The sequence below is a fragment of the Colius striatus genome, chromosome 2 (genome assembly GCF_028858725.1).
Source record: "Colius striatus isolate bColStr4 chromosome 2, bColStr4.1.hap1, whole genome shotgun sequence".
In the NCBI taxonomy this organism is placed as follows: Eukaryota; Metazoa; Chordata; class Aves; order Coliiformes; family Coliidae; genus Colius; species Colius striatus.
Window position 1 is genome coordinate 105,873,397 of NC_084760.1, and position 26,281 is coordinate 105,899,677.

General features: G+C 38.5%; 1 protein-coding gene across 1 annotated transcript in view; it reads left to right on the plus strand.

Annotated features, from left to right (window-relative positions):
* The window catches only part of MTHFD1L (methylenetetrahydrofolate dehydrogenase (NADP+ dependent) 1 like), a 150,635-nt gene that overhangs the window by 10,025 nt on the left and 114,329 nt on the right, over positions 1 to 26,281 (plus strand). The window contains exons 8-13 of the mRNA XM_061990315.1: positions 6,116 to 6,227; positions 10,892 to 10,971; positions 11,637 to 11,734; positions 16,155 to 16,328; positions 23,537 to 23,673; positions 24,916 to 24,962. Of these exons, the coding sequence (XP_061846299.1) occupies positions 6,116 to 6,227; positions 10,892 to 10,971; positions 11,637 to 11,734; positions 16,155 to 16,328; positions 23,537 to 23,673; positions 24,916 to 24,962 (648 nt within the window). The remainder of the gene's footprint in view (positions 1 to 6,115; positions 6,228 to 10,891; positions 10,972 to 11,636; positions 11,735 to 16,154; positions 16,329 to 23,536; positions 23,674 to 24,915; positions 24,963 to 26,281) is intronic.

The window sequence follows — 26,281 nt, forward strand, 5'->3', positions numbered from 1 at the left end:
CTTGGACCGGGACAGAGCTACTTGTGCAATGCTGTCAATATGTTGGAGAGAGGTCTGTTTCCTTCCATCCAGATGCTTTCCCATAATTGTGCTTTGCTTTTTGGCATTCCCTATAGCTTACCTCTTGCAGCAGGTCACTAGTAGGAAACGGAATAGGAGGCCTAAGCAGGAGGTAATTTGAGGCTTTGCACGTGAGTCTTCCCAAATTCATTTTAACTTTTGGCAGTAAGGGAATTTCTGCTTTGCTTGGAGGACAAATCAGCATAGCTTGGGGAAACCTACCTTTCTGTTCCTCATCTGTGAACCTGGAGCAGCATGACACCAGTAACTCTCAGAGCACTACTCAACCTGGCTGGATGTACCTCTGTCACAGTTAACTCTTGTTCCTGGATGAAATCTAATGCACACAGGAACAGCTATTTTGTTTCATATTCTCAGAAGCTGGAAAGTCAGAAACTAGACAGATTTCCTACTGGATAATAGGGCACTATTGTCTTCTGGCAACCTATATTTAAAGTGCAGTGTTGTTAGATATCATGGTTATATGTGATTCTATGAATTTGTATTCTCTTGCACATTTGAAACACTGATTAAGTAAAAACAGTTTAAAGGCTCACAAGGCTTTTTCTCTTGAGTTTTTTTTTAATTTGAATTTCGAGTACAAATATGTGTTAGTCTATGTGGAGGTTTTTCCAAGGCTTGGAAGTATGACCCATGGTAGCATAACTTCACTTGAGAAGTAGGGGGTGTACTTATGAAGGGGGTGAAATTTTCATTGACATGCATTTGTTTTGCACTATGTACCAGGAAAAGGAAAAATTGACCTGAAGGGTAAGCATGCCTGATTTGTCTTAATCCATTGGCCAGGCCCATGTGCATTAAAGCATTAGTCTCAAACTTAATCATGTAATGGGTACTACATTGCCTTTGACTAGCTCTGTAGATTTGTTCTTTTTAAAGGATAACAATAAGTGAGGTTTTTTTAGAATGATATGAATTTAAATGAGCCACAAAATACTAAGTTTGTAGGGATTTTTTGCATCAGGTTTTGTATTGCTGTGGAGTTATTATGGCTTCTTTGTCTTCTTCTTCTATGGTTTTCTTCTCCTGCACTTCTGCAAAAATATTTTGAAAGTCATCAAGAGGAAGGTATATTTTAGTCCACCTTAGGAAAAGTCTAACAATATAGAGACAGCTGTGCTGACAAATAGCATAATGCCATCTACCATCTGACTTAGTGTGCTCCTTTAAAGCAAGTCTTTTCTGACTTGTGGCAGGAAAAGGGAATAAAATAATGGTATATTTTCATTTCCTTGCTTCGACCTGCATGAATAATGGATGCACTTCACATGTTCTTTTCCCTCCCCACTTCCTATTTTAAGGTTTTAAAGGTTTCTTTTTGTTCTATTTTTGATTTTCTGGACTTTAGTTATTAAAAATAATCACAATGGCACAGATAAGCCATGTCCTTCAGCACTCTTGAGCTTCCTAGGGTTTCAAATAAAATCACAAATGAAAGAAAGCAGTATAATTCAAAAGATTCTGGCACAGCAGTGCATAGTTGCCATGAAGAAATACTCTTCTTTTCGCATTGATGTGTTGCATATAAAGTAAATTATGAAGTGATAGACTTAAGCATTTTGGTGGGAATAGATAAGATGTTATCATTCTTTAAAGCTTTGCGTAAGTAACTCTTCAAAGCACGACCACTGCAGAATGTTTGAAGAATGAGCAAGTGACATACTTACAGGAACATCTCATTTGTTACGTTATTTTAAAATGAGACTATTTGAAAGTCAATTCAGCAAGGTGAAAAATAGGAACTGACATGCTTAATCCTTTATTGTGATAGAAGCAAGCTTTCTAGTTTGAAAAGTGGTTATAAAATAAGTTAAAATTGAAAAATAGAGATTGTTTCCTTGCCTAAACATGGATGATACTTAGTACCTATGAGAAAATGGAATTTTGTTTTAGTCCTCTAAATTCAAACAGTCAGATTGCAACATCATGTTAAATGCAATCTGTATGTGGACCACATCAGGCCTGTTTTGAGAGAGCTGCTCTCCTACAATTTTGTTGTAAAAGAACTGGAAGTTGTTCTATATGGATATAATTAACAATAAATATGTAACTAATAAATATATAATGAACTAAAATTAAAAAATAATAATAAATTTGTAGAAGCCTGATTGAGAAGTAGGGGAGTGGTCTAGCTGGAATGCATGCATGGGAGGCTCCTTTTCAGGTTGGATAAGAACCTCTTTTGGCCACACTCTGCTTTTCCTTAGAGCCAACACTTAAGCTTCAGATTGTTAGATATCTACTGTTAGTCATTTACTGAGGAGAGGAGAGGAGAGGAGAGGAGAGGAGAGGAGAGGAGAGGAGAGGAGAGGAGAGGAGAGGAGAGGAGAGGAGAGGAGAGGAAGACTGTGAGTTTTGAATGTCAATGCTGCAGACAAGATATTTCAATTTCAATGTTTTATGTGCATCATTTCTGTTCCTCACTATTTGAAGTTCATCTCTGTACCTTATGAACTAGAGGAACAGTTGCTGAAGCGTGTACCATCGCAATAGGCTTGAGCCTGCAGTAGAGATGTGGAACCTAATTTTCACATGCATTGTGTTGAGTAAGTGCATTCGGGCTCTTGTGGTAGGGAACTGAATGTCATTGTCTGGGCAAGATGATGGTAGCAAGGAATTGGTTGACTGCCCAGTACATCTCACCACAGAGGATGGCAGCTCTGAAGGAGGGATCAGAGTAGACCATGCATAGTTGTCTCACTGGGTTGCCAATGGTTGGCAAACCTTGAACTTTCTGAGGTGGAGCTAGAAGAAACCATGTAAGGAGAATAGGCCTGCATGGAAAAAGTACCTGAGCTTTCAGAACTTGATCTGTAAACTCATGTCTAAAATGATGGTTTTTGTAAGGAGAGTTGTGGAAAACTTTGAATTGAGGTTCATCATCCTATCACTTAAATTTTAGCTGACCTAACTTCACACTCAGGAAAATGAGAGCTTTTACATTTCAAATATTAATTTCTGATATTTTTTTCATCGTGTGTTTAAAAATGGGGTTTGTAGCAGTCAGTTTTAACCATGGGGAAATTAAACTTTTATGCAGGCTTCATAGCAAAGTGGGTTTTCAGTTGTTTGGAATATACAGCTACTTTACACCATTATCATTAAATACTTGGCTGGAAAGTCTGTATTGTTGTTTTAACATTTGGTATTCTGCCTTGGGAATGGGTGGTGCTTCTTAATCTGCTTCTACTTAAATCTTGGTGGAGAGAGACATATTTTGTTATGAGGTAAGATTTCAGATTATTTATTGGCACAGCTCTTCCCAACTGAAAAAAATATCTACCGGTGAGAAGGCAGGATACTGCTGGAGTATTAGCTTACTTGGTGTTCAGCCTATTGCCTCGTACATTAAGGAAGGTTTAGCATGATGCTTGAAGTTTCTTTTCTCTAGCTTGCCTGATGGGATGCAGTCTTGCTGTCCAAGGAGAACCAGACGGTTGTGCTATGACTACACGTTCCTCCTCATGGGTATCTATCTCCTTGACCTTCTGGCTATGTCTGTCTGTAGCATCTGGTTCCTGTCAGATGCGTCCTCTGTCTGGGGACCGTGTGGTGTTTTTGCTAGGGAGGTTGGATGTGATGATTTCATAGGTCTTTTCCATTTCTAATGCCTGTGATTTGTTTCTGATGTTGGAAACAAGCCTGTACATACTTCCCAAAGCTTGCTGCTCGCTTTAGTGATTTACAGGTAGTCAGAAGAGTAGGTTATGGCAAGAGAGGGGGGAAAAAAGCAGTGGAGGCATGGGCAGGACTTTGTGTGAGTGAAACCAAAATGTCCTGGTGGAGATCACATAAATCTCTTCCGAGGACACCCAGAATTCTGTTTACAACTATTTTGCTTTCAGTGGGCTTATTCTCCTAGTCAAACGAGTTTCTGGTTGTATTTTTTTTTTTAGATACTCACAGGGGAAAAAGAATTCTATAAAATATTTGTGGCATGTACTGTTTGCTTTGTGGCATATAGCAAGAAAGTTGCAATTGCATCTGTGTCCTTATTTTTTTGTTGTTTTACATTTACTCTCTTTGTGAAATAAGGAAAAGAGAATCGCGATGGGGAAGGCTCTGAGACCATAGGAGAACTGTTTGATGCCATGTGATACAATTTGTTTTCACAGAGGAGGGCAATGGAAGGAAATGTTCAACTGATTTTCCAATACCTTTATAGGTGTGTGTGTGACATAGGCCATTCAAACTAGTGTTAATGTTGGCTACGAAAATGATTGTGTTCAGCTGTTAAGAACATTTTTGAACACTATGGTTGGTAGTCATAGAGATTAATATTTGGCCAGATCAGCTGTTTCCTGGTGCTATAGTTACGTTGCATCAATTCTGTCATAAGTATGTCAGCTGACCGTTTGTCGAAAGTATTACGTGTCACATACAGTTCTCACCTGGTTTGTAGTTTCATGATGCTAAGTGGTGTTCAAAGCTCTTAGTCTTTGTCCCAGATGCTTTGCGTGGGAAGACATACCCAACTTTCAGTGTATAAATTGTAACTTCTAGACCATGAATCATTTTTTTCCTACCAAAAAAAAAAAGGGTTCATGTAACTGAGAATATTCACTGTTTTTCTCTGTGCTGATGATGTTGACTGTTACGGTGGAAACTAACTCCTTTTGCAGGGGAAAGATTGCCTTCAGCATAGTATCCTTGATACACAGTCTCTAAATTTGCTTGGAGATTGCACAGTAAGTTTTGACCTGATGCTGATCAGGCATTATGACTTATGTGGCCTTCTAGGAGTGGCATGTAAGTTGATACTGACACAAGAGGCAGGAGTGTAAGCAGTTTGGAAAAGGCCAAGTGACTGTTGAGACTGTACGTTTGCAAGGAATCATAGGAGTGTTGCAGGACTTTTGACTGAAGCCTGAATCAGTTAATTGCATTAGTCATCTGTCAAGGAAGCAAGTATTCTCCCACACTTTTGGCTTTGTTTCCACATGTATATCTCTAAGGAGAGTTAGGCCATCCTTGTGTCCTCTGAGGGGAAGATGGAGCTTTTTTAGCTTTCTGCCTTTTCCGCCACAGTTATGCTCTTCTCTCTTCCTGGATGTTTAGCTGTGCCAAAAAACTGTTATCCTGACAGGATTTGTAGCTGTTCTTTCTTGGCAGGAGCATTGGGCAGGGTTGCATCAGAGCACTTTTGGCCAAAAAAGAAGCTGGAACGCTTGTCAGTCACAAATCAATTCATAGAGAGGCTTGCTGAGGTTGTGACACTTGGTATTAATTTTCGGTTTTCAAAATATTTCCAAAGTCGCTGTACCTCTGAAATAATTGCTACATTCAGGCTTGAGGGAGTGCTGTGCCCATATTTTGGATTTTTTAGTGGATATTTATACATCTGCCTCTGGTGCTGTCCCTTATCTCATGGTGATTTCGGTAATTGGTACAGGGCCCCATTTCAGAGGAGGGAGGAAAGGAACGGGTTTCTGTCTTTGATTATAAGAATTTTTGTAGTAACCATTTTTTGCTCCAATATCTGTCAGGTTGAACTAAATCAGAGGCACTGATTAGCAAACATGAATGAAGAAGGAAAACAGTCTTTAATTGGTGTTCTTCAAAGGCATTGATGTTTGCAGATGGGGTCATCTTGCATTCCTGTCAGATGGCCTGGTTTTCTGCTGTCAGATAATGTGACTGTACTCTTTATAATTACCTATTTACTGTCTTTCAACCCTTCTCTTTAACTCTCTCCAACTTATCTTCTTGAGCAGGACTTTGGGCAATGATAAGACTTTTTTTCTTTGAAAGTATATAATTCCCATTAAATATTGTTGGTGTGGGCTCTGACCCTGCTTGCCTGATTTCACAGTTCTTTTACCTGATTTTATTTTAAATGCCATTGTTATTAAATTTCATGTGGGTTAAGAATCAAACCATCAATTTGGATTTTTTTGTTTTTGTCATCTGCAAATACTTTGCTCAAAATACCGTTACTCTATAAGTCTGAATGTTGTAAGATGCACGTTCAAGAATATGTTTCTAACATTAAATGCCTGTTTTGTTTCTGGGGGTTGTTTTGGGCTGTCCCTAGCTTCGTCATGCAGATGTGGTAGTAGTTGGCAGTACGAAACCCAATGATGTTCCTGTGAGCTGGATAAAGCCTGGAACCACCATTATCAGCTATTTTCATGACTTACTGTCAGGTAAGAGGCATTAAAAGTTAACAGTTCTTCTAAGTGATGTATGGTGAGCCTTTGCATGGCACGTTGGTGACAACACAACGTGATTAAAAGCTACATCTTTGGGAGAGGGCTTTTGGAAATGAGTGTTTGTGTACAGGGGATGTATGCATGTGTGTGTGTCTTATTTATTAATAGGAAAAAGATGTCAGGTGAGAGAAGAAAGGCTGGAACAGATTCTCCCTACCAGGATTGTTAAATAAGTGCTGATCCTAGAGATTCAGATAATTCAGAGGGAAGACTTTCGGGGCTTCATATGTGCTATTATTTAGTGCTATTTTGTACAGTATGTTATCCTATGACTTCTGTGGACTCACCTGGTACATGAGGAAAAAATATGAACTGCAAAGTTCTGTGGAGCAGCATGCAAAGAATAGTGCAGGAGGAGGTAGAGAAATCATGTGTAGCTGAGAACTAGCAGAATGTCTCCTGCAGTAATTGCTCCTACAAAATAGATTCTACTCCCTCCTCCTCCACTGACTGGTTGGAGGGGGGTTATATGTTCATTAATTTCTCAGCTCAGAATTTTTGTAGGAATAAAATGAAGAAAGCTTCTCAGAAGTTATTTTATTCTACTGCTAGAATTACATTTCCTGTAAAATTCCTTCAAGTCTTGTTATGATATATGAATTTGACTTCAGTACCCAGATGGGATTATGCTGCAAACGAATGGGAAAATAGGCAAGTACATGGGTAGTGTGATAGATTTAGAAAAACACATTAACCTATCACAAGTGTGCTTATTGATATCTATTGATACAAAACTGGGGAAATGGGTCTAAGGTCAAGAAAAAGTAATTGTATGGTTCTTAAACTAAGAATATTTTCTAAGGACAAATCAAGCAGACACTCTATGTAGAGCTAATGCAAGATCAGGCTCATAATAAAGCAGCTGCTGTTCCCATGCAAAGCATGGCCTTAGCAAGAGATTTCTCTCCTTACCTTCCATGATACTCTCTTGATTTGAACACGCACTGTGAGTGGGGGAGATCTACATTATTATTGTACTCTATTGTCTGAAGGCATTTAGACATTCATTTTATGCCTTCGAGAACAATGATCATCAGAATCCTGATGAGAATCTCAAGATGGGTACCAAGCCTTGCTAATGCTGCACAAGTTGTCCAAAAAGATTTTTTTTTTCTTAACCTAGTGATTAGGAGACTCCTTGCATCTTTAATGCCCACTTATTTTGCACAGGGCTTGTTGGATATAATTGTCTGTGAGGCAAGACTTGGAGCATAGGTCTCTTCAACAGGTACCCAGGCTACTAGGAAAACACACTCTTCTATGAAGAAAAAATGGAGGAGAAAGTGAAAAGGACACAGAAGAGAGAGAATGGTACTACAGCAGTAGCACCTCTAAATAAATAAATGGAAAGGAATGGCTCCTCATTTTAATCCTTTTAAGCAGAAACTTCTTAGGTGTTGGACTTTGGGTAGAGGTGCAGGTCCATGAAGGCAGGAGGGAGGCAAACCAAGCCTTGCACTCTGAGCAGGCACTGCTGATGATTGAACTTTCCTATTTCTGTTTGTGGTGAGTCTCACTTGCAGATACCTAGTTCTCTCCTTCCATTGCAGAGGGAGTCTAGGTCCTTAGAGACCTACAAGTTATGTAGTGTAATTGAATGCCATGTCTTGAAGCTTAAGTATCTTTATACTGGAGTTGTTCTGTAGAATTATGTGTAATATTAGTGTTTCCCTTTCCTAAATGAGAGCTGTTAGGAAAAGTGTGTTGAAACGTTTGAGCAGTGTTCATGTATCACAGCAACATTTATTCTCAAGGCAGGAAGTATAAGGTTTGGCATAAGCATATAGATTTCTTTGCATTTTTCAAGTTGTAGCAGTGGGCTGCGTTAAGTACAGTATTTCTTTGGAAGGACAGCATGAGATTTTTTAGCAAGACAATTTAAATAGACTTTATCTACCAAATGTCCATCTATCCCTATGGTTGTGCTTTTGAGGTTGTCTTAATCTTGGAGAAGCTCCAAAAGAATAACAAAAATGCATTTTAGCAGCTTTGAAAAAACACTGGCCTTGAGACGTACTAGAGGGGTACATGAAACACAGGTGTCTGTTTGATGGGAAGAATGCACTTACTTTTATTGCAAGATATTTGTTAAAAGCCTATTGTAGAACAGTCATGACCTTGGAGAAACAACTGAGTCTTACAACTGACTCTCCACTTTCAGTATGTGGTGGAATCTGGCTGAGGTGCTTGGAAATTGTTCTCGGTGTTTTCTTGCTTTAGAAATGTCCAACTTAACATCTATGGGTTCACAGGAGCTAAATGAATCATGAAAGCAGCAATGGCCATGAAATAGCTTTTATTCTTGCTAGACAATGGATAGATTTCTGTCTTACATAGGTATACATGTAGTCTAACAGACTAACATGTTTTAAAAGCACTCAAAATTCGCAAGGATGTAGCTGAACTAAGCAGCTGTAATGGTGTAAGGAGGGGAGTAGAGCTGAAAGGTTTTTTTCCAAAGTGACAGATTTTTTTCCAAGTATTTTTTTAATCTGATCAAATATTTTTAAATTATCATAATTTTACAACATTCTACAATTTCTAGCAGTTCAACATCTTATTCTGCTGATTTTGGAATCAAGCAAGTGCTGGTCGTGCCTTGCAGCGAAAGATTTTTTATATGTCCAGAAATGAAAATCAAGTTTCTGAACAAAAAGGATGACAAAATTATTTTAGATTTAGTGTCCAGCTTCTTTGTCCTTGAGAGCTGAAGCCTGTATGGTTTTACATTAGTGAGAAATTCAATCATTTCCCCACCTCTTCTCTATTCTGAGTCGCTTGAGCACACAGGTAGCGCACAACAGCAGCTCTCACCCATCTAAACAGTAGAGTCTGAATAGATGGGTGGATGGGCCTTTGTTAGGGTGACTCAGAGGAGGGAGCACATTGTCTGCAGTTCAGCTGATCTTCTGGCCATAATCCAAAGCAGAGAGAGCTATTCCGGCTCCCATCTGGAAAATTTATCCTAAGAGAGCTGTTGCAATCCTGTGATTGTCTTGCGAGCTCATGTGTACATGACTTTCACCTCTAGCTTCACCTTCACCCCTGTAAAAGACTAGTTAGTCATTTGTGGAGTGAGTGTGTATCATAGGCAGCCTGAGAGAAGTAGTTTATTGAAGGGAAATGTCCGATCCTGATACATATTTGCACACATGCTAGCTCTGCCCGATAAAGAAGTCGTATTAAGCCAAATAACATAAAAAGTTGAAATGTTTCTGTAAAGCACAGCTGTCTGAAAGGGGATTTTAAACTTCGTTCTTCCTACTTAATTTGTCTCTTTGGCAGCTCTCCCAGCCTGGTCTCAAGGCAACAACAGTAAACTTATGACTGTGATAGACTCTTCCAGTAAAACTCCTCTGTCTGAGTCTTAAAACCAAGCATCTCTAGAAGATTTTATGTTTTTTTCTCTTGATGGCAAGTGTTATTGCAAGTAGAAGGACTTTTTAGATGCTTTTTTAGTTAATGTCAGGTCGCCTTGGTTAGTTTTGGCACTGACATATAAGTGCCTGCTGACCAGAAAGTTTGAGAAAGGATTAGAAAACATACTGAATGAGACTGAGGGTTTCTGCAGAAGAGATCTCTTGCTGTCTGCAATGGGTGTGAGAGAGAAGGCTGGAGCTGGATGTGGAGTGCTGTGCTGGCTCCTCTGCACACCTCTGCTTGCCACTCTGGCTCCAGCTCAGGGCTTCTATGCCCTGCCACTGGCGGGATCCTTGTAAGGAGAGGTAATTGTGCAAGGCAAAGCGTTTTATGATCCATACAGATGGAATGAGTCGAGTGAGAGCTTGACCTGGTCAGGGTTTGCACTTCAGTTCCCCTGTGGGGGAGAGCTTAAAGCTGTCAGCGTATAGCTGTTAATTTTTATTACAATTATGTCTACGCCCTTCAGAATATGACTAGGGCCTTGATAGGCCCATAGAGACTAGGATGTGAATTTTGGAGAAATTGTGTTTAGATAAAACTCAATAAACAACAACAGAAGAACAAGCCAGAAGAAAGATTACAGGAAAATGATACAATACTATGTTTAGTTAGGGGAGCTAACGTATGATTCTTATATGATATATTGCCACTAGAAACAATTAATAGCTGGCTCTGAAGTTGGAGTCGCTCTGAATTGTGTAGATGCTTCAGAATGTCTACCTTTCAAGTCACATTGATGAAGTTAACCTTTGCTGATCAAAAAGTTTTACATATTCTGATTCCAAGTTACAAATCCCATTGGATAATAACCCTATATAGTACTTTGTGATAATTTCATTTTACTCTCTGGCTTTAAAGGGTGTGTGGAAAAGATGACAGCTTTTACCATGCTCATTAAGGTGTTCTGTTTAAAAATATATCTTTTCAAATCCTCACAGCTATCTGGCTTTTATGATTCAAAAGATACAGTTACTCTCTGAATTTTTCACATTCTATCCATCCTCCTGGGTGGTTTCATTTAAAGTATTAAAGAACCCACCTATAATTTTGTCAATAATGTTATTAAATTTCAAGTCAACATTTAAAATTTTTTTGTTTGAACATGGCTTTCAAATGTACATGCTCTTACTCACAAAAGCTTTGTGATTTATTTGTGCAATACTTCTGCCTTACAGAGAAACACAACTATGGTCAGCAGAACAATCATATTGCTGAAAATACTGTTGGTTCTCTTTCAATAGCAATGCGAATGCAGGTTAGTGCAACTTCAAACATTGTAAATTTGTCACTCTTTCTGTAAGTTGTAGAAATAGCTTATTTTTGTTTTGCTCTTTTGAACATCTTGCCTTCCATTTTAATAATAACTCTTAATCAGTTAGGGTGAGTCGTGCCTGTTACATTTAGTTAAAGGCAAATTAAAATTCAAATGTAATTGTAATGATTACAGTAAAGCTTGGCAGAAACACTTTTCTCAATAGACTAATGTCACTTACTTTCACTGGTAAGACAGTGCAGATTAATGGCATCTGCACATATTTTTGTGGTGTGATGGACAGAGGGTCCAAAAATTGTTGGTTTATGTGGCAACAACATAAGTCTGTCAGTGAACAATTAATATCTTCCATTATTGTAAGATGTGAGAGAAGAATAGTAATTCTCCATTTTGCCAGAATAACATTAGAGGCTTTTCTCTGCCATTTAGGTGTTAATGGTCTCGTGTCTTTATGAAATGTGGACAAACAATAAGACAGTAATAGTGCCGTGTTCTTTCTTTCATCCTAAAACCACCAAATGGAAAGTTTGTTTTTTTGTTAGCCTTTGCCACGGAAATCATTTCAACATACTCTTGAGATCATTTGAAATTAGTGTTCAGCGTTTATGATGCAGCTGGTGTGTGCTGTTTTCTTGTTTCAAAACCAGAACATGGTAAAAACTACAGAGCGATGGATCCAGTCCCAGCAGTGCAGGAAGTGGGACCTCCGCTGCTTGAAATTGCAGCCCCTCTCCCCAGTGCCCAGGTAATAACTGCCTTACACTTTTTATTCCTTTTTCTTTAAAAAAAAAAAAAGGCAAATGTTAAATGTGACAATAAACTTAGAAGTGGTCCATGCCTAATTAATTTTTAATCTACTTGTGTGAACACAAGTTGTGCTGTTTTTTCATGTGCCTCATTGTGACCTTGTCCTTCTGTTTCCTATCAATTTTTACTTTAATGATGTGCATTGGAGCCAAGCTTTATTTAATGAAGACCTAAGCTGGAAGATTTCATTGAGGGGGAGGGAGTATGTAGCTTTGTGTAACATCAACAGAAATACAAAATAGAAGTTCCTAATTGCTAAACCCTAATATAGGAAGATGTTTATTGCAGTTGTTTTCTTCCCTCAGTAGAAGTACTTTCTTCTGTGATAGGCTTTTACGTTCCTGTGTAAATGTGAAAAGCGGGAAGTGTATTTAATCTAATAGCTAAAATCTTTTCAATCAGCTCCTGTCAGTCACCTCCAGGGATTTTAGGCCTGCTTTGGCATGGCTGCTGACATCTCTAACATTTAAAACAGCCTGAACTCTTTGCTGTGCTAAGGTGCTTTTCTGTGTGTTGGATGACAGAGAGAGGAACCAAGGACTTAAAGTGAGATTCTGCCATGTAGGAAAGCTTTGCAAATGTTTTGTGCTTATTTGAATACCTGCTTCTGAGCCATACAGATGCTGAAGCAAGCTCACATAGGAAGAAAGACAGGGATAGCTGGGACTGCTCAGCCTGGAGAAGAGAAGGCTTGGGAGATCTTATCAATGTATATAAATACAATGTATATAAATACAAGGATATGAAGAGGACAAAGCCAGGTTTTTTTTTTAGTGATGCCAAGTAACAGGACTAGAGGCAATGAGCACAAACTGAAACACAGGAGGTTCCATCTGATATTAGGAAACACTGTTTCACTGTGAGAGTGACCAAGCACTGACACAGATTGCCCTGGGAGGTTATGAAATCTCTATCCTTGGAGATATTCACAAGCCTCCTGTGCAACCAGTCCTAGGTGGCCCTGCATGAGGGGTTAGACCAGATGACCTCCAGAGGTCCCTTCAAACCTCAGCCACTCTGTGATTTTTTAATTCTGAATCACACTGCTGTGTTTTTGAAAAGCAGCTACAAAATGTTTTCTTTTCAAAGCATTTTGATTCAGCTTTCACTGTCTCTTTCAACAGTTTAATGGTGATGAATGCAATTGTAATTTAAAACAGAGATGCTGAAATAATGAGTTTTCTGTTGTACCCAGGGGCACAAGGGAGAAGAAATGCTTGAGTGTTTCCTGGGCCAACATGTAAGATTCCTAGAGAACTAAAGCCTGAAAAATCTATCCTTAAATAATACAGTTGAAAGGTAGATTAAAGCATATGATGACATGACTGTGATGGTGAAAAAAACTCTACTCAAGTATTCCAAACCCTCTCTATGATATTCTGTGTTCAGTACATAAAGATTTACATAATTAATAGATTATGGCATATAATATAACCAATAAAGGGACTTCTATTTATTTGAAAACTCTAAAGCTTTATATCTGTTTTTCTATGAAATATAAAATAACGCATCAGATGGAAAGTATCCTGGAGTAAAATGTAATCTTGACAGTGATACACTACATTGTGTGGAAACAGATGGAGTTTTCATTGAAAATGAAGCAAAGCTGTTTAAGCACTAAAACTAGGAACATCTGCTTTTTGATTTCTGTGAGATCTGGATGTTAATTGAAGTATTTCCAAAGATATTGGAAATGGAAAGGAAGAATTTCTTACCAATATGCAGCAAAAGAAAACATTCCAGCACACAGGCTGAGCTTATGTAGAGCCTTCCCTCATTTAAAAAATTTTCCTGTATTTTGTAAATGATAACTTACCATCGTCAGTGTTGGACTTCTTGCCTAAAAGTTCTCATTCATGCAGAAGAACCACTGTTGCACATCTCCAGCAAAGTTGAATAACATAACTGATTGAATAACTCTGACATTTCCAATGTAGAGTATATATTGTCAAACTGAAAGCTAGCTGCAAATGTGGACTTCTAAATGCTAGTTTTAAACAAATCTTTAATTTCATGTGTTTTAGAAGAAACCTTTGCCAGAAATAATAGAGGTAATAGACCAGATGTAAACATTTCATGTGTTGTTTAGCTCCAGTAGTAGTTGTATTTGTCAATTAATTTTGAAATTACACCTTTTATCATTTTATCACAAGAGTGTGTAGTTTGCCATTAAGGGTCCTCTAAGTTGTCCTCAAGTCTAGTTGACTTGAAGGCTCTTGAGGGACTTTCAGATGAGAGAATGACAACAGCATTGGTTTTACCAACAGAGAACTGTTAGCATCCAGTGTCAATTTTATTTGACTTCTAAAAATCTTTGTAATTTTATTTATCTGTAACTTCTTTACCTTATAATTAAAAGTGTACAGCTTGGTTATTTTTGTGTCTTCCACTTTTTGCCAGTAGCGATACATGTAGGGTGGGGAAAAACCTTACTGTTTCTCCCAGAACTCTGGGGGAGGTGTTTGTGGCCCAAGAGATGGGGAAAATAGGAAGAGATTTGCTACAGGGAGTCATGATAATCTAACCTGAGATTTGAAATAATAGCTTCTGTCTTTCAGTAAGAAGGCTGATATATGTAGTGAGAGAGGAAAAAAAAAAAGGCAGATTAACTTTCTGTCATGTTAGTCTTTGTCCTTCTCGCCAAATATATCAGTTGCTTTTAATAGGAGAACAGTCACCCTACAAATTTTCCTTGCTTACATCTCTAAGGGAACCACACTGTCATCAACTTCGCAATACATTTTTGAGACTCAAGTTGGTGTTGTAGTGAGAGTTCTGAATGAAAGCTTTAAATATTGTTCGTCATGTAATGTTTGTAAGCCACTCCATCTTGTGTTGCCGATACATTTTTATGGCTCCTTGTGCTTGAAGTAATGCATAAGAAAGGCAAAAGTATATCCTTCTATGCAAGAGATTGTGTTTAGTGTGTATTTGAAAGAAAGCAGATTCTGGGTTAGTATATGCAACAAAATGGTCTGCAGCCCAACCATTGAGTGTTATGATTGAGTAGCTTCTTGTCCTTTAGTACTGCATTATGTCATTGGATGGATGATTTCTTGGTTTCACTTAGCTGCTGCAGGCTCCAAATTGTGCGACACTTGAGTATAAGAATTGAATCATGGTCCTGGTTTAGGATATCCCTGAAAAACTGCAGGCAATTAGGTTGGCAAAAACAGATCATTTGCTGGTGGATGCAGAACAACCGAAGTCCACATGCAGAGCTGAGATCTGGCAGTAGTTCTATGCTCATCTGTGGATATTTGAGGTCTTGCAGACTGTTAGAAGGTTCCGGACATTAGCTTTGATGCCATTGCCAGGTTCTATCTGAAAAATATTGTAATCAACTGAAACTGCAGGAAGGAATTTAGCCTGGTTAGCCTGAGAGTAATTAATCTCTTGGTAACTTTTTTTGACTTGCTTTTATGGTGATGTGAGCAATTGAAAGCCAAAGGAGACCACTCCTCACATCTTGTATGCCTCACCCTGGACCTTACTGCTGGTAAATGCTTATGTGCACTTAAGTGGCAACTTGGTGAGGCACAAATGAAAAATCCATGAAGGAGTAATAAATCCAAAGACCCCAGGTGGTCTAGATCAGCAATTGCAGATACAATAGTGTCCCTCAGTCTACAGCCACCTCCTCTCAGGCAGTCTACCATATGTGTTTGCTTCGTACTTGTCCTCTTGCCTCAACTACCACTCACACTCCCTGCTGGAAATAGCATATAAGCTCACTGGATTTCTAGCCTGAACCCTGTGCATTGGCCTCCTGCTATGTGGCCATTTTCAATTTAGCTGTGTTTCAGAAGTACAAGATCTTCCAAGATCTTCCAAGACCTTGTTTCCTTTGATACCCTCATGGGGGAGTAGGAAGGCTCAGCTTACTTGGTGGTAATCTCTGATGGAAGAGGCAACATGAACAAGCATCAGGTTTAGCTAATGTGTTTATGTCAGTGTTGGCCAAGGACTGTATGCACTTTTCAGTAAAGTGTATGTGCTGAAATATACTGGGAGGGGGAAGAAGAAAAACAAAAACAGAAACATCCATTCCAACGGGACGTGCTTGAGCATCCAGCAGACATATCTGTAGCTTGATGTGAAAGCATTATGTAATATTTGGAATCTGATTAAACAAGAGAACTCTATGAAATTGTAACAATTAATAAACACTGCATGTGATTTTCAGTGTTGTATTAGCTGTTAGCTAATATTTAGGTTTGGTTAATAAAATGTGAGAGAGGATTGAAAAACTGATTACAGTAACCTCATTGTTGGAGTATTTGCTGTTGTTTTGTGCTCTGTCGTCGACCACCTAAGCTGAGAGAAATCTCCTGGCTCCTATTTGTTTTCTTTTCCAGTGATATTGAGATTTCCCGAGCACAGAGTCCAAAAGCTGTTGATGTACTTGCCAAGGAGATAGGATTGCTTACAGATGAAATTGAGATCTATGGCCAAACCAAAGCCAAAGTACGTTTGTCCCTGCTGGAAAGGTTAAAGGATCAACCAGATGGAAAATATGTTCTAGTTGCTGGGTAAGAATGCACAGTAATGTCACTAATGTCCACTCTGTCCACCCATATTAGTATAAACATGCAGCTTATGTCTTTCTGAAACACTGCACAAATAAGAACCGTGAGTATTTTCAGCTGTATGTGGCTGTCTTCTGAAAGCAAGCAGTTTTTTGGCCTTTTGTTGAGGTAACACAACTTTTGTCCCAAACTGTTACCACTGTAAAATATGTTTTATAAAAGGCAGTTTGTTCCAAGTTTCTTAAATGTTATCTGTTGATGTGTGGAGTTTTGTGAGAATTTTAAATGTTTAACTTTTGAACATTTAAGTCTGTGTGTGTTGTGGCTGTTTATAAACAAACTTTAACAGAAGCTACATGCTAATCTGTTGATATTAACAACAAATACTTTTTTTATTGAAGAACAGATTACAAAGTTTCAAAAGCTACGTTTTTTTTTTCTCTGAAATGCAGACATGTCTCCAGGCAGGCTTATCCTGCTTACTGTTCCCACGATTATAGCAAATGCTATGCTCAGCAGGAATTATGTGCTTGTCTTCTGAAGAGCTACGGGGTTTTTCTGCATTCATTCACACAACATCTTTTTTTTCCATTCAGACAGTTTACTAAGTGGAAACTTCTAATTTTGAACAAATGTGAAGGTTTTCATTAGTATTTAAATTGCAGTGTATTCTTTATACTCAGAATTAATCTATATGGTTACTTCCTTGTAAGTGAAACTAATTGAGTTTTAAAATACAAGTGTAGGCTGATCCAGAAGAAGTCTGTTCTTAACTGCCTTGGTCTACCGATTCTTCAGCTGAGGAGGTAGTGTTTCACAAACTTGTTTGCTTTACTGCCTTCCTGTAGGGACAACCTAGATTTCTGGCACTATCTGAGGTAGAGCCATTGTAGACTGAGAGACTTGATGTTTCAAAGCTGAGGCAGGCAGTTTATGAAGCTGTCTTCAAAGCTTTGTGATAGAACTGCAGTGTATAACAATGTTCCTGTTGGACATTGGAGCAGTTGTTTAAGAGAAGGAGAGAATAGCTGTTTGAGCTCAGTTTCCTTTGGTAGAGTTTTATTTTTTAGCTTTGGAGAAAAAAAAAAAGTAGATTAAGCTTTTGTCTGAGTTTAAAGAAAGTTGCTACCATGTACTTTCAGGCTCATGTTGTCAACTGCATCATCTGAGGGCCATGCTGTGGGCTGTGCCAGGCTTCTCTAGCAGCAGAGTCTCACAGAAGCAGAGGTTATTTGAAAATGTCAGGCCGGCATGATGCAAAGCCCCATTCAGGTGGATTTTAGTCGTTTCAGATTGCATACACCAGTGCTTATGTTTCTTCACACTGCTTTGTTTCCCAGCCTTCTTCAAGGAAGGTATCTCAAACAATTGTCTGAATGCTGTTTTGTTGCCACAGACAGGAGTATGCATGTATGTGTAAGAAACAGGGAAGTTTTGATTAGCAAGATGGAAAGCTGGCAACAAATAGACAATTGTATCTGAAGTTTGTATAACAGTTTAGCCCTCATATATGTGTTTCATGAGCAAAGGGCTGGGGTTAGTACCTATACAATTTGATTGAGATATGTTGCTGTTTGTAACTAAATTCTTGAGTCACTGCATCTCATGGAGCGAGCACAAAGGCACATCTGCTGTGCAAGAAATGGCAAGGTGGCTACAATAGTGGGAATGTTTTCATCTGAGAGAGTTCAAAGTTTAACTTTGAAATATTGTACATATAAAATATATATGTAACTTGTATTTATGTGTTCTCAACTGTTTTCATTTGCTGAAATGACTGTAGCAGATAATGATTTTAAGAAAAGTGGGAACTGCATTGAGTAGGGAAATATTCAGTACAATGAAAACTCAGTATCACTCAAGTGTGGAAATAAGGAAGTTAAATAATATCCTCAATTGCCGCCTTCATCTTCTTCCTGCCAAGGCAAGATCAATCAGAACATGCCATTTGGATTGTGTTTGTTCACAATAACCAAAGATATTTAGAAATTCTTTTAGAATGATGCAGTAAAGCTTTTTAGGGCCTCAGTGGAAATATTTAAAATATATGCTTAGACTTCAGGGTATTTGGTCTGATGGAAGTATTTATTATGTATGATGTGAACTTTTCATGTGTGAAGTGAATGAAAAGTGTGTGCTCGTATTCAGCAATTTGCAAAATCTCCCGTCTCCATCTGTGATGTTGCAGCCAGTGATATTTCTGCCTATAATTCTACAATCAAGTCTAGATATTGTCTAAGATGTCTCAGAATTTCCTGCAGATGTGGTTCTGGTTTATTCTTGATCTGCTAGAACCCACACTTGTTTTAAATATCAAAATTCAACCAAAATGTATCATTTTCCCTCTAGGGATAGCTGTATTTATAACTTCTTAAAAAGTTGCTACTAACTGGAAAGACTTTTCTGAATGCACACAAATACACCTAAATACCTCATCCAATACATACTTTTTATGCTGAAAAACTGGAGTTTAACAGGTCACATCATCCAAAAATAGGATGAAGACACGATTTCTTTATAACTTCCATTTTCTTCTGTGCATAGAGCATTCTTTTCACAATTTTATTCTCACTTTTATGTGTGTGTGTATGACTTATTATAGGGCTTATGTTAAACCACCTTTGGGGCAGAGCCATGAGTTGTCATGGAGTAATTAGCTCTTGGGAATCAATTGCCTGTATGCAGGCTTTTGGTGTGCTAATAAAAAAACCCAACCCTATGTTGCAGGATACATTAACTAAAACTGGCTCCCATTCACTGCAAGCAGAGAGTATGCAAATGAACAAAGGTTGTACATGACCTTGTAGCAAAGTTTTATGCCATAGGTAACTTAATCGTGCATTCAAGCATGTAGATAGCATATTCATAAGCACACTATGAAATTATGTCTGAAATGTGTTAGGCTCTGTGTGCATTCTAGCATTTTATTTTTAAATGCTTTAGTGCTGGATCATACTGGTTACTTGTTCACTTCAAAAATACAAGCTGAGGTATAATATAACGTGGAAAAAATGTGAAACATAATGGTGCTTTTAGTAAGAAGTGTAGTAGATTCTGAATGTTGTAAACTTCAAAGTCAGTAATTTTCACCTAATATTATTAGATTGTTTTGGAATGAGCTACTTTTCATTAAGATAAAAATGGAGGGAAATAAATCCTGATTTAATTCTTGTACAAGTTGGACGATGATAGATATCTTAAGGGCAGAGTTTCAGATTTGGCATTACATTTTACTTCTAATGGGTATGCATTGGGTTGTATTTCCATTCACTGTATTTATTGGGCCACAAAGTGCTTGAAAGTTAAGAAAAATGGTACACAAAAAAAAGGCAAAACTTAAGAAGAATAAGAGGAGAAAAATGCCACTATGTATGCGATGCACTGAAACATCTGTCAGTCCAGTGCAAAGTCATAGCTGTGGCAATTTGTCATGTATTTGTCACGCTGTTGCACAGCTGCTGATTTTGGATGGATCTTTCTTGGCTTTTGAGAGTTTGTAGTTGTGGATTCCTCAGTCTGTTCCCGTCTTTTTTCAATTGCTCACAGTGGCCACTGTATCTGGAAACTCCAGTCCCATTTTGAGGATGCCGTTGCAATGTTGTCATAATCTCACCTCAGAGGAGTGACAGGCATTGCAACACTTATGTGCTCAGAAATACATATCTGACGGTTGCAATCTTGGATGAGAGATTTATGTAGGCGAGGCTGTCATTTATATGAATTCAATTGCTCATGCCCTCCATAGCTAGGCTTCACGTGTTTACATGTGGATCATGGGAATGGTAAAGCCATTAAAATCTTTGAAATTGCTGATAATGGTGAGTTGAAGACAGGAAATTTGAAAAAGGAGAATTATCACATATCCAGTAAAGTTCTTGCTGTAGTCATAATGGCTGGGGTGGCTGTGAGGAGGTTACAGCTGGTGCAGTGTATCATCTCACTATTTGTTTATTTTTCTTTGGGAGACCTCATGTAGCTTTCCCACAGAAACAGCTCCACTATAAGCTAATGTGATGTATAACAAACAAACAAAAAGTCTACATATTCTTATCTTTGTTTTGATACATATAAAGAGAAAAGACTTTCCAATGTTATGGAAAAGTTACTTTGCCAAGGAGCTGGTGACTACTTGGTAGGTGGCAAAGAAAGATGTTTTAAGGAGGAAAATGATGGTAGGGTTTCTTTGTTTAGATTGAAAACATATTAAAGAAATTTAAAGACTGATGCAAGTGGCTGTAAAAGTCTCTTGAAGTTCATTAACATTTACTATATTTTAAAGGAGGGGTTTTTTTCTAGATTTGAATAAGGTCAAAACACAGCATTGCACAATTGAGCTAAAGTTAGCCATTGGCTGTTGTAATTTTTTACTCATGCAAGTCGGTGACCTAAGTTGCAAGAGTGTAAGCTCAGAAGTGTAGCCAGCATGAACATTTCAATGTCCACAAAACAGCTTAAGTAAGTGCATTGTTTTATTTATAAAAACTCATCAAAGTAGGCCAGGTACAAAAGGGAAGATATTTAAAATAAATTTTCTAAGGAAATTATTTTGATAGAAATGTCTTTTAATTTCATACTGCTCTTTTTTTTGCTTTTTTTTAACTAATATTTAAAACTGAGGTTCTGGTAACTGTTGAAACTCTTAAATAACTGTTTCACTCTTAAGTTTTATCCTGTAGTATCCAGATTCCTACTTGGCCTCTGAGAATTGAAGTTGTCTTACCAGGGCATCTCATGTATGATGAGAAGTTGGGAGTAGGGAAGTGAGTTGCCTAGACCAATCTGTCTTCACTGAATAGTGTGCATGGAAAAAGACTGAAAAGTTGGGTTCCTGGGTTTGTTTTCTATGGAGTTTGTGCCTGGTCGTTGTCCACTGCAGCAGGTAAATTGCTGGGGAGAGTGTCACTCAAGTGCTGTAGACTGTTTATGGAAGTCCAGTTGCTGGTTTTCCTCCTTCACCACAGCTGCCATTAGACAATTTGAGCCTTTAGATATTCATCTATAGCAACTTTAGTTTCAGGAAAACTAAAGATCACCGAGCTTCTCAGAAGGGAGAGAACAGATTAAAATGAACATACCCATCTGAGGAACAAATTGAAACTGTAGGCTCCTAAAGCCAAGCAGATTTGACAAAGTCAAGGTCCAGTCTACAAAGACATGTCTATTTACTGCTACAAACCATTGTGTGATTGCATGAGTATGCTGGTGGAAATAAGCTCATATTTAGCCCTGCTTTGGTGGAGACTGGTTCTCCTAGAGTGTCACATTCTCAGTAGTTGTGTGACTAGTGCAGAGTACCAATGTACTGGAAATTCAGCAGAGGCAGTATCTGGTCCTCCTGGTTTGATCAATGAGCAATGATGTGTTAGAATCTGATGAAAACATTACATTATAAACATGGGAAAAAATGACTAGAAATAAATTCCAAAATTAAGTAAACCATGTACTACATGGTCATATAAGAGAAGTTCAAAGCTACCGGTAGATAAAACACTGTTTCTGAAGAGTCTCGCTTGAGGAAATTGTAGATGTACTAAATCCTGTTGATTTCACTGGAACTTGAGTTAAGTTACTTTTCTGAATAAGAAAATTCTTTCCTAGAACAGTGTGGATTATGTTAATTTGGCCAGCCTTCCATTTCCCAAATTTTTCCAGACATATCTAACAAAGCCTTCTTTCTCTTAATAAAAAGCCCAGAATCTGACAATGAGGTAAAAGATAGACTTGTGGCAAGCTAATGTTTTTCATGTGTTTACATTTTGTGAGACAAAGAAGGGTTTATGTCAGTCTGGACTAACTAAATTAAGCTGGATCTTAAAGGCAAGGAGACAACACAGATGTCTGCTTACACTTGACAATTTCACTGATGTTTTTGTACCATTGGAATTGTAGCCTGAGGATAGCAGTGTCTTGGAAAAATTACTAGTTGGGAAAAGAAACATTTCTAATTAGAAATATTAGAGGTTTTAGAGCAAGTTTTGAAGAGGTCATAAGATAAGGATCGCTTTTGACTAGGATGTGTGTGCATGCATGTACTTCTTTGAGAATCCCCTTTAGTTCTTAATGTCAGCTTCACTAACTTATTTCTCTGCAGATAGTGAAGGCAGCAGAGATATGAATGAATTACACTTTGCCAAAAAGTAGGACTTGTGTGAGTGGTGTGAATGGAAAAAGAACTGAACCTTTCTTTATGTGCCATTCAGAAGGAGAAATGCTATGCCTCGAATTAGTCATTCAAATGCATTTCAGAGACAAGAGATGTGTTCATACTTACCTGCCCCCACCTCACCTTTTTGACATGGATCATAAACAAATCTACTGATATTGAAAATAGCAAGAGCATCACTTAAACTGAGATATCTCTCATTCACAGAAGGCTGATGAAGTTTTCTACTTGCAAAATTATCTGTCATTGTCCCTTCATTAAAGGGACAAAAATAGAGTCTTTGGGTGGAGTTTAAAGTCTCTGATAGGAGATTGAATGTCTTTCTAAAATTATGTCCTTGTTCAGTCATGGTCTAGATGTGGGAGTTCTGTAGCATGAGGTTTTTGAGGCTTTGTATGGAAGGTTGGACTGTGATTGTAATTGTCCCTTATCACCCTTAAATCTGCAAAAATGTCATGAAACATAAGGGTAAAATAAATCATGTTCAATTAAATATAATGACTTTTGTGTCCTGCTTTATTTAAAAAGCAGCTGATCTGTCATTATTGAGGGTTATGATGACATGGGAGCTGGAGAAGGATAGTTGAGCTCTACAAACAAAAGTGTTGGTTATTTAATTTAAAGTATTCTATTATTTTCATTCGATGCTTGAGCAATGGGAATAGAACATCTCATGCATTACTACAGAAAAGTATTAATACATGCTTAGAGTATCTTGATGGATGGCTTGTTAATGAAACTGGTGAGTTTTTGTGCTGTAATAAAAATGTCTAAATTCAATATACTCTTTTTAGAACTTTTGCCAAAATAATCTTCTCTTTTTCTGCTATCATAGTAAATAGCTTAAATAGAAGACACATGTATTTTAACATTCCAGCTTGAGCTAAGGGCTAACATTGTGGCAGTATTTTTGTGGAGATAAAGTAATCTTATTGAAATTTGCTGCAAAAATATTCTCCATTGAAGTCAAAAGCCGTAAGTTCTGATATCCTTAGCCAGGCTGACATCAGCAAAGAATTTGATTAATCTTTTTTTCTTGTTTTACTAGAATAACCCCTACGCCCCTAGGAGAGGGGAAAAGCACAGTCACAATTGGTCTTGTTCAGGCACTTACTGCACACCTTAACATTAATTCCTTTGCTTGTCTGAGACAACCTTCCCAGGGACCTACTTTTGGAGTTAAAGGTACATAATATATACATACTCTATAACCTCTTTCAGATTAAAGGGAAATACTATTTGCTTTCTCTTTCTTTTGCCTTTTTTTTTTCTTTTATTAGTTATTTTACCAGGTCAGTGAATTGTCTGAGTGGTAGCATATTGGATTGTTTGATGACTATATAAGTAATACATAAAGATTTTTTGCACAGGTCTTCCCATGTAAGATTCTTGTCTATGTTCATGTGCTTAACATGTATTGATAATGCAGATAAAGCCCAAACATAAGGGCTTGGGGATATGTTAACCAGGAGGAGTTTTGTGCGAGCACACGCCCTTTGAGACTGTCCTCTGCTTAGAGATTCTCTAAAGATATCTCTAAATGTTACTGTTTAATTCTTCCTTGAGAAGGAGTGCTAAATCAACTTGTATTGATTGGAAATAACCAAGCTAAGGAAGTTGGCAGTTAAGTGTATGGTTCAGCTGTGTCTGCGTCATAAAATTGGCTAGGACTGAACCTCTTTTTTCTGTTCTTCTGAATTGTTTCCCCTAATGTGAGCTGCTGCCTTTTTGCCTAGAGACCTTTTAAGTGCCTGAGGGCCAGGTAAGAGCCAGCCAGAGTTCATGTCTGTCTTCAATGTTGATAGGAAGTAATGCAATCTTTTTTTTGCCCTTTCTCAGCTGAGATTGGTGCCTAACTGGGCAAGCACTCCCCATCTGCTCTGCTTTGCTTTGCTGAAGTTTAAGTTAACAAGTTTGATTTCAGCTGGAAGGCTACTGATGCTTGGTGCTTCTCAGTCAAGACTGGTGCATGTGAGTGCTTTAATCTCTCCACTCAACTTGTGCATAAGCTACAGTGAGCTCCTTTCCCTGTACCCTGATAGGCAGTGGCAAAGAAGTGCTCAGGCAAGGGTGTGAATGTTTCATTCAGAAGCAGTGCTTGCTCATGACTGCTATTTCTTTCCACCCAACAGCTGCATGTGCATGACTGTGCCCTAGATCTGGACAGAAGCAGAGGGTAGCCCTTATGTAACCAAAATCATGTGTAGGTTTTCATTTCAGATTAATAATTCCCTTTTTACTTCCTGCTAAAAGTAGCCAGCAAGGCTCAAGGAAATCCTTTTATTTGGGTGCACCACTGATCCCTTAAAAGAATTAAAAAAGCTGAGAGCTGCTTTATCAACACTGTATGTCTCTGTGTGTTTAAGGGTGGTTGTTTTTTTCCAAACCCAATGTGAGTCTGATGTGACTGCATACTTTCCTGTGCAGGTGGAGCTGCTGGTGGTGGATATGCTCAAGTGATTCCCATGGAGGAGGTGAGACAGCAGAGGAGGCAGCAATTTTTTATCCATCTAGGAGGGGTGGGCAGGCCAAGGTGACTGCTGCACCACTTGATTGGTAGTGATGGACTATCTGGAGAAATGGGATGCCCCTTGCCATCTCCATGTGGTCCTTGCCATCTCTATGTGCCTGCTGTGTGACATGGGAGGTGCTGCAGAGTGGGGATGCAAAAATATTGCATGGATACCGTACATATTTGTAACATCTTGCCTATCCTTCAGACTCTTTCGAGAAGAAGCCTGCCGTCCACATGTAACATACAAGACAAAGAGCTGACTACTAATTTTTTCCTTTTATATCCACATCTATAGCAAAAGAGAATGTGAAAGTATTACTTCTCTGGTGTAATAAAATAAACAGAGATGCCTAGGTGTAGAGGCCCAAGTTGAGGATATTTAATATTTAGTTTAGATTTAATATTTATTTTTAGCAGAAGCCATTGAGTGTGGCAAAATGAACTTGTTTTTAGCCAGACTAGTCCTCCTGAGGCATCTAGACATGCTCAGAATACTGTGGAGGGGAGAATATCACAACTTTTACCAGATAAGTAGAAGGAAGATGATTTGACTCAACAATAGTGATGAAACAGAGAAGTATCCTGTGAAAAATTGTTTTTTGTGGGTGCAGGCTATTGGGGAGCTGCAGGTGTTGGGACTCCCAGTGGGGAGTAGCCAGGCAACCAGGGTCTACCAGGGACACAGGGACAGCCCTAGGAATTGACCACCTCCCTGGGGATGTGCCAAGGCCAGGCTGGGATTTGGGCCCAGCTTGGTGAGGCCTGTGGCAGGACAGGACTGTGAAGAGCTGGAGACAGGTCCTGCTGCAGTGTTGCTGGGGCATGAACTGATGGCCCGGGGGCCTCACATGGGATCCTGGCCTGTGAGAGAGTCCTGGGGGACCAGACAGGGACAATCAAGGCTGACAATATCCCTGGGGCTCTGGCACTGTCAAAGTGAAAGAATTGTTTTCCTCTTACCTCTGAATTAATCTGCAGCTTTCATCTACCAGCAAGTAAATGGATTTTTGTTGAAGATAGGGTCTTCTCTAGCTTCTTGTAAGAGCTTCTGAAAATCATGTGCCAGCTTTCGAAGGAGCTTGCTAGGTTGCATACTTTCCAAATACTCTCACTGTGACAATAGCAACATTCTGAGTGAACCCTTGCCTAGCATAACATTTATGACATAAAGTTATGTGAACCATGCATTTATGGGCAGACTGGATCAAGAACAGAGATGAAATGTAGACTGTGTGTAGTATTTCTTGTCAATTGGCTGTTGCCATCTGAACTGGATTC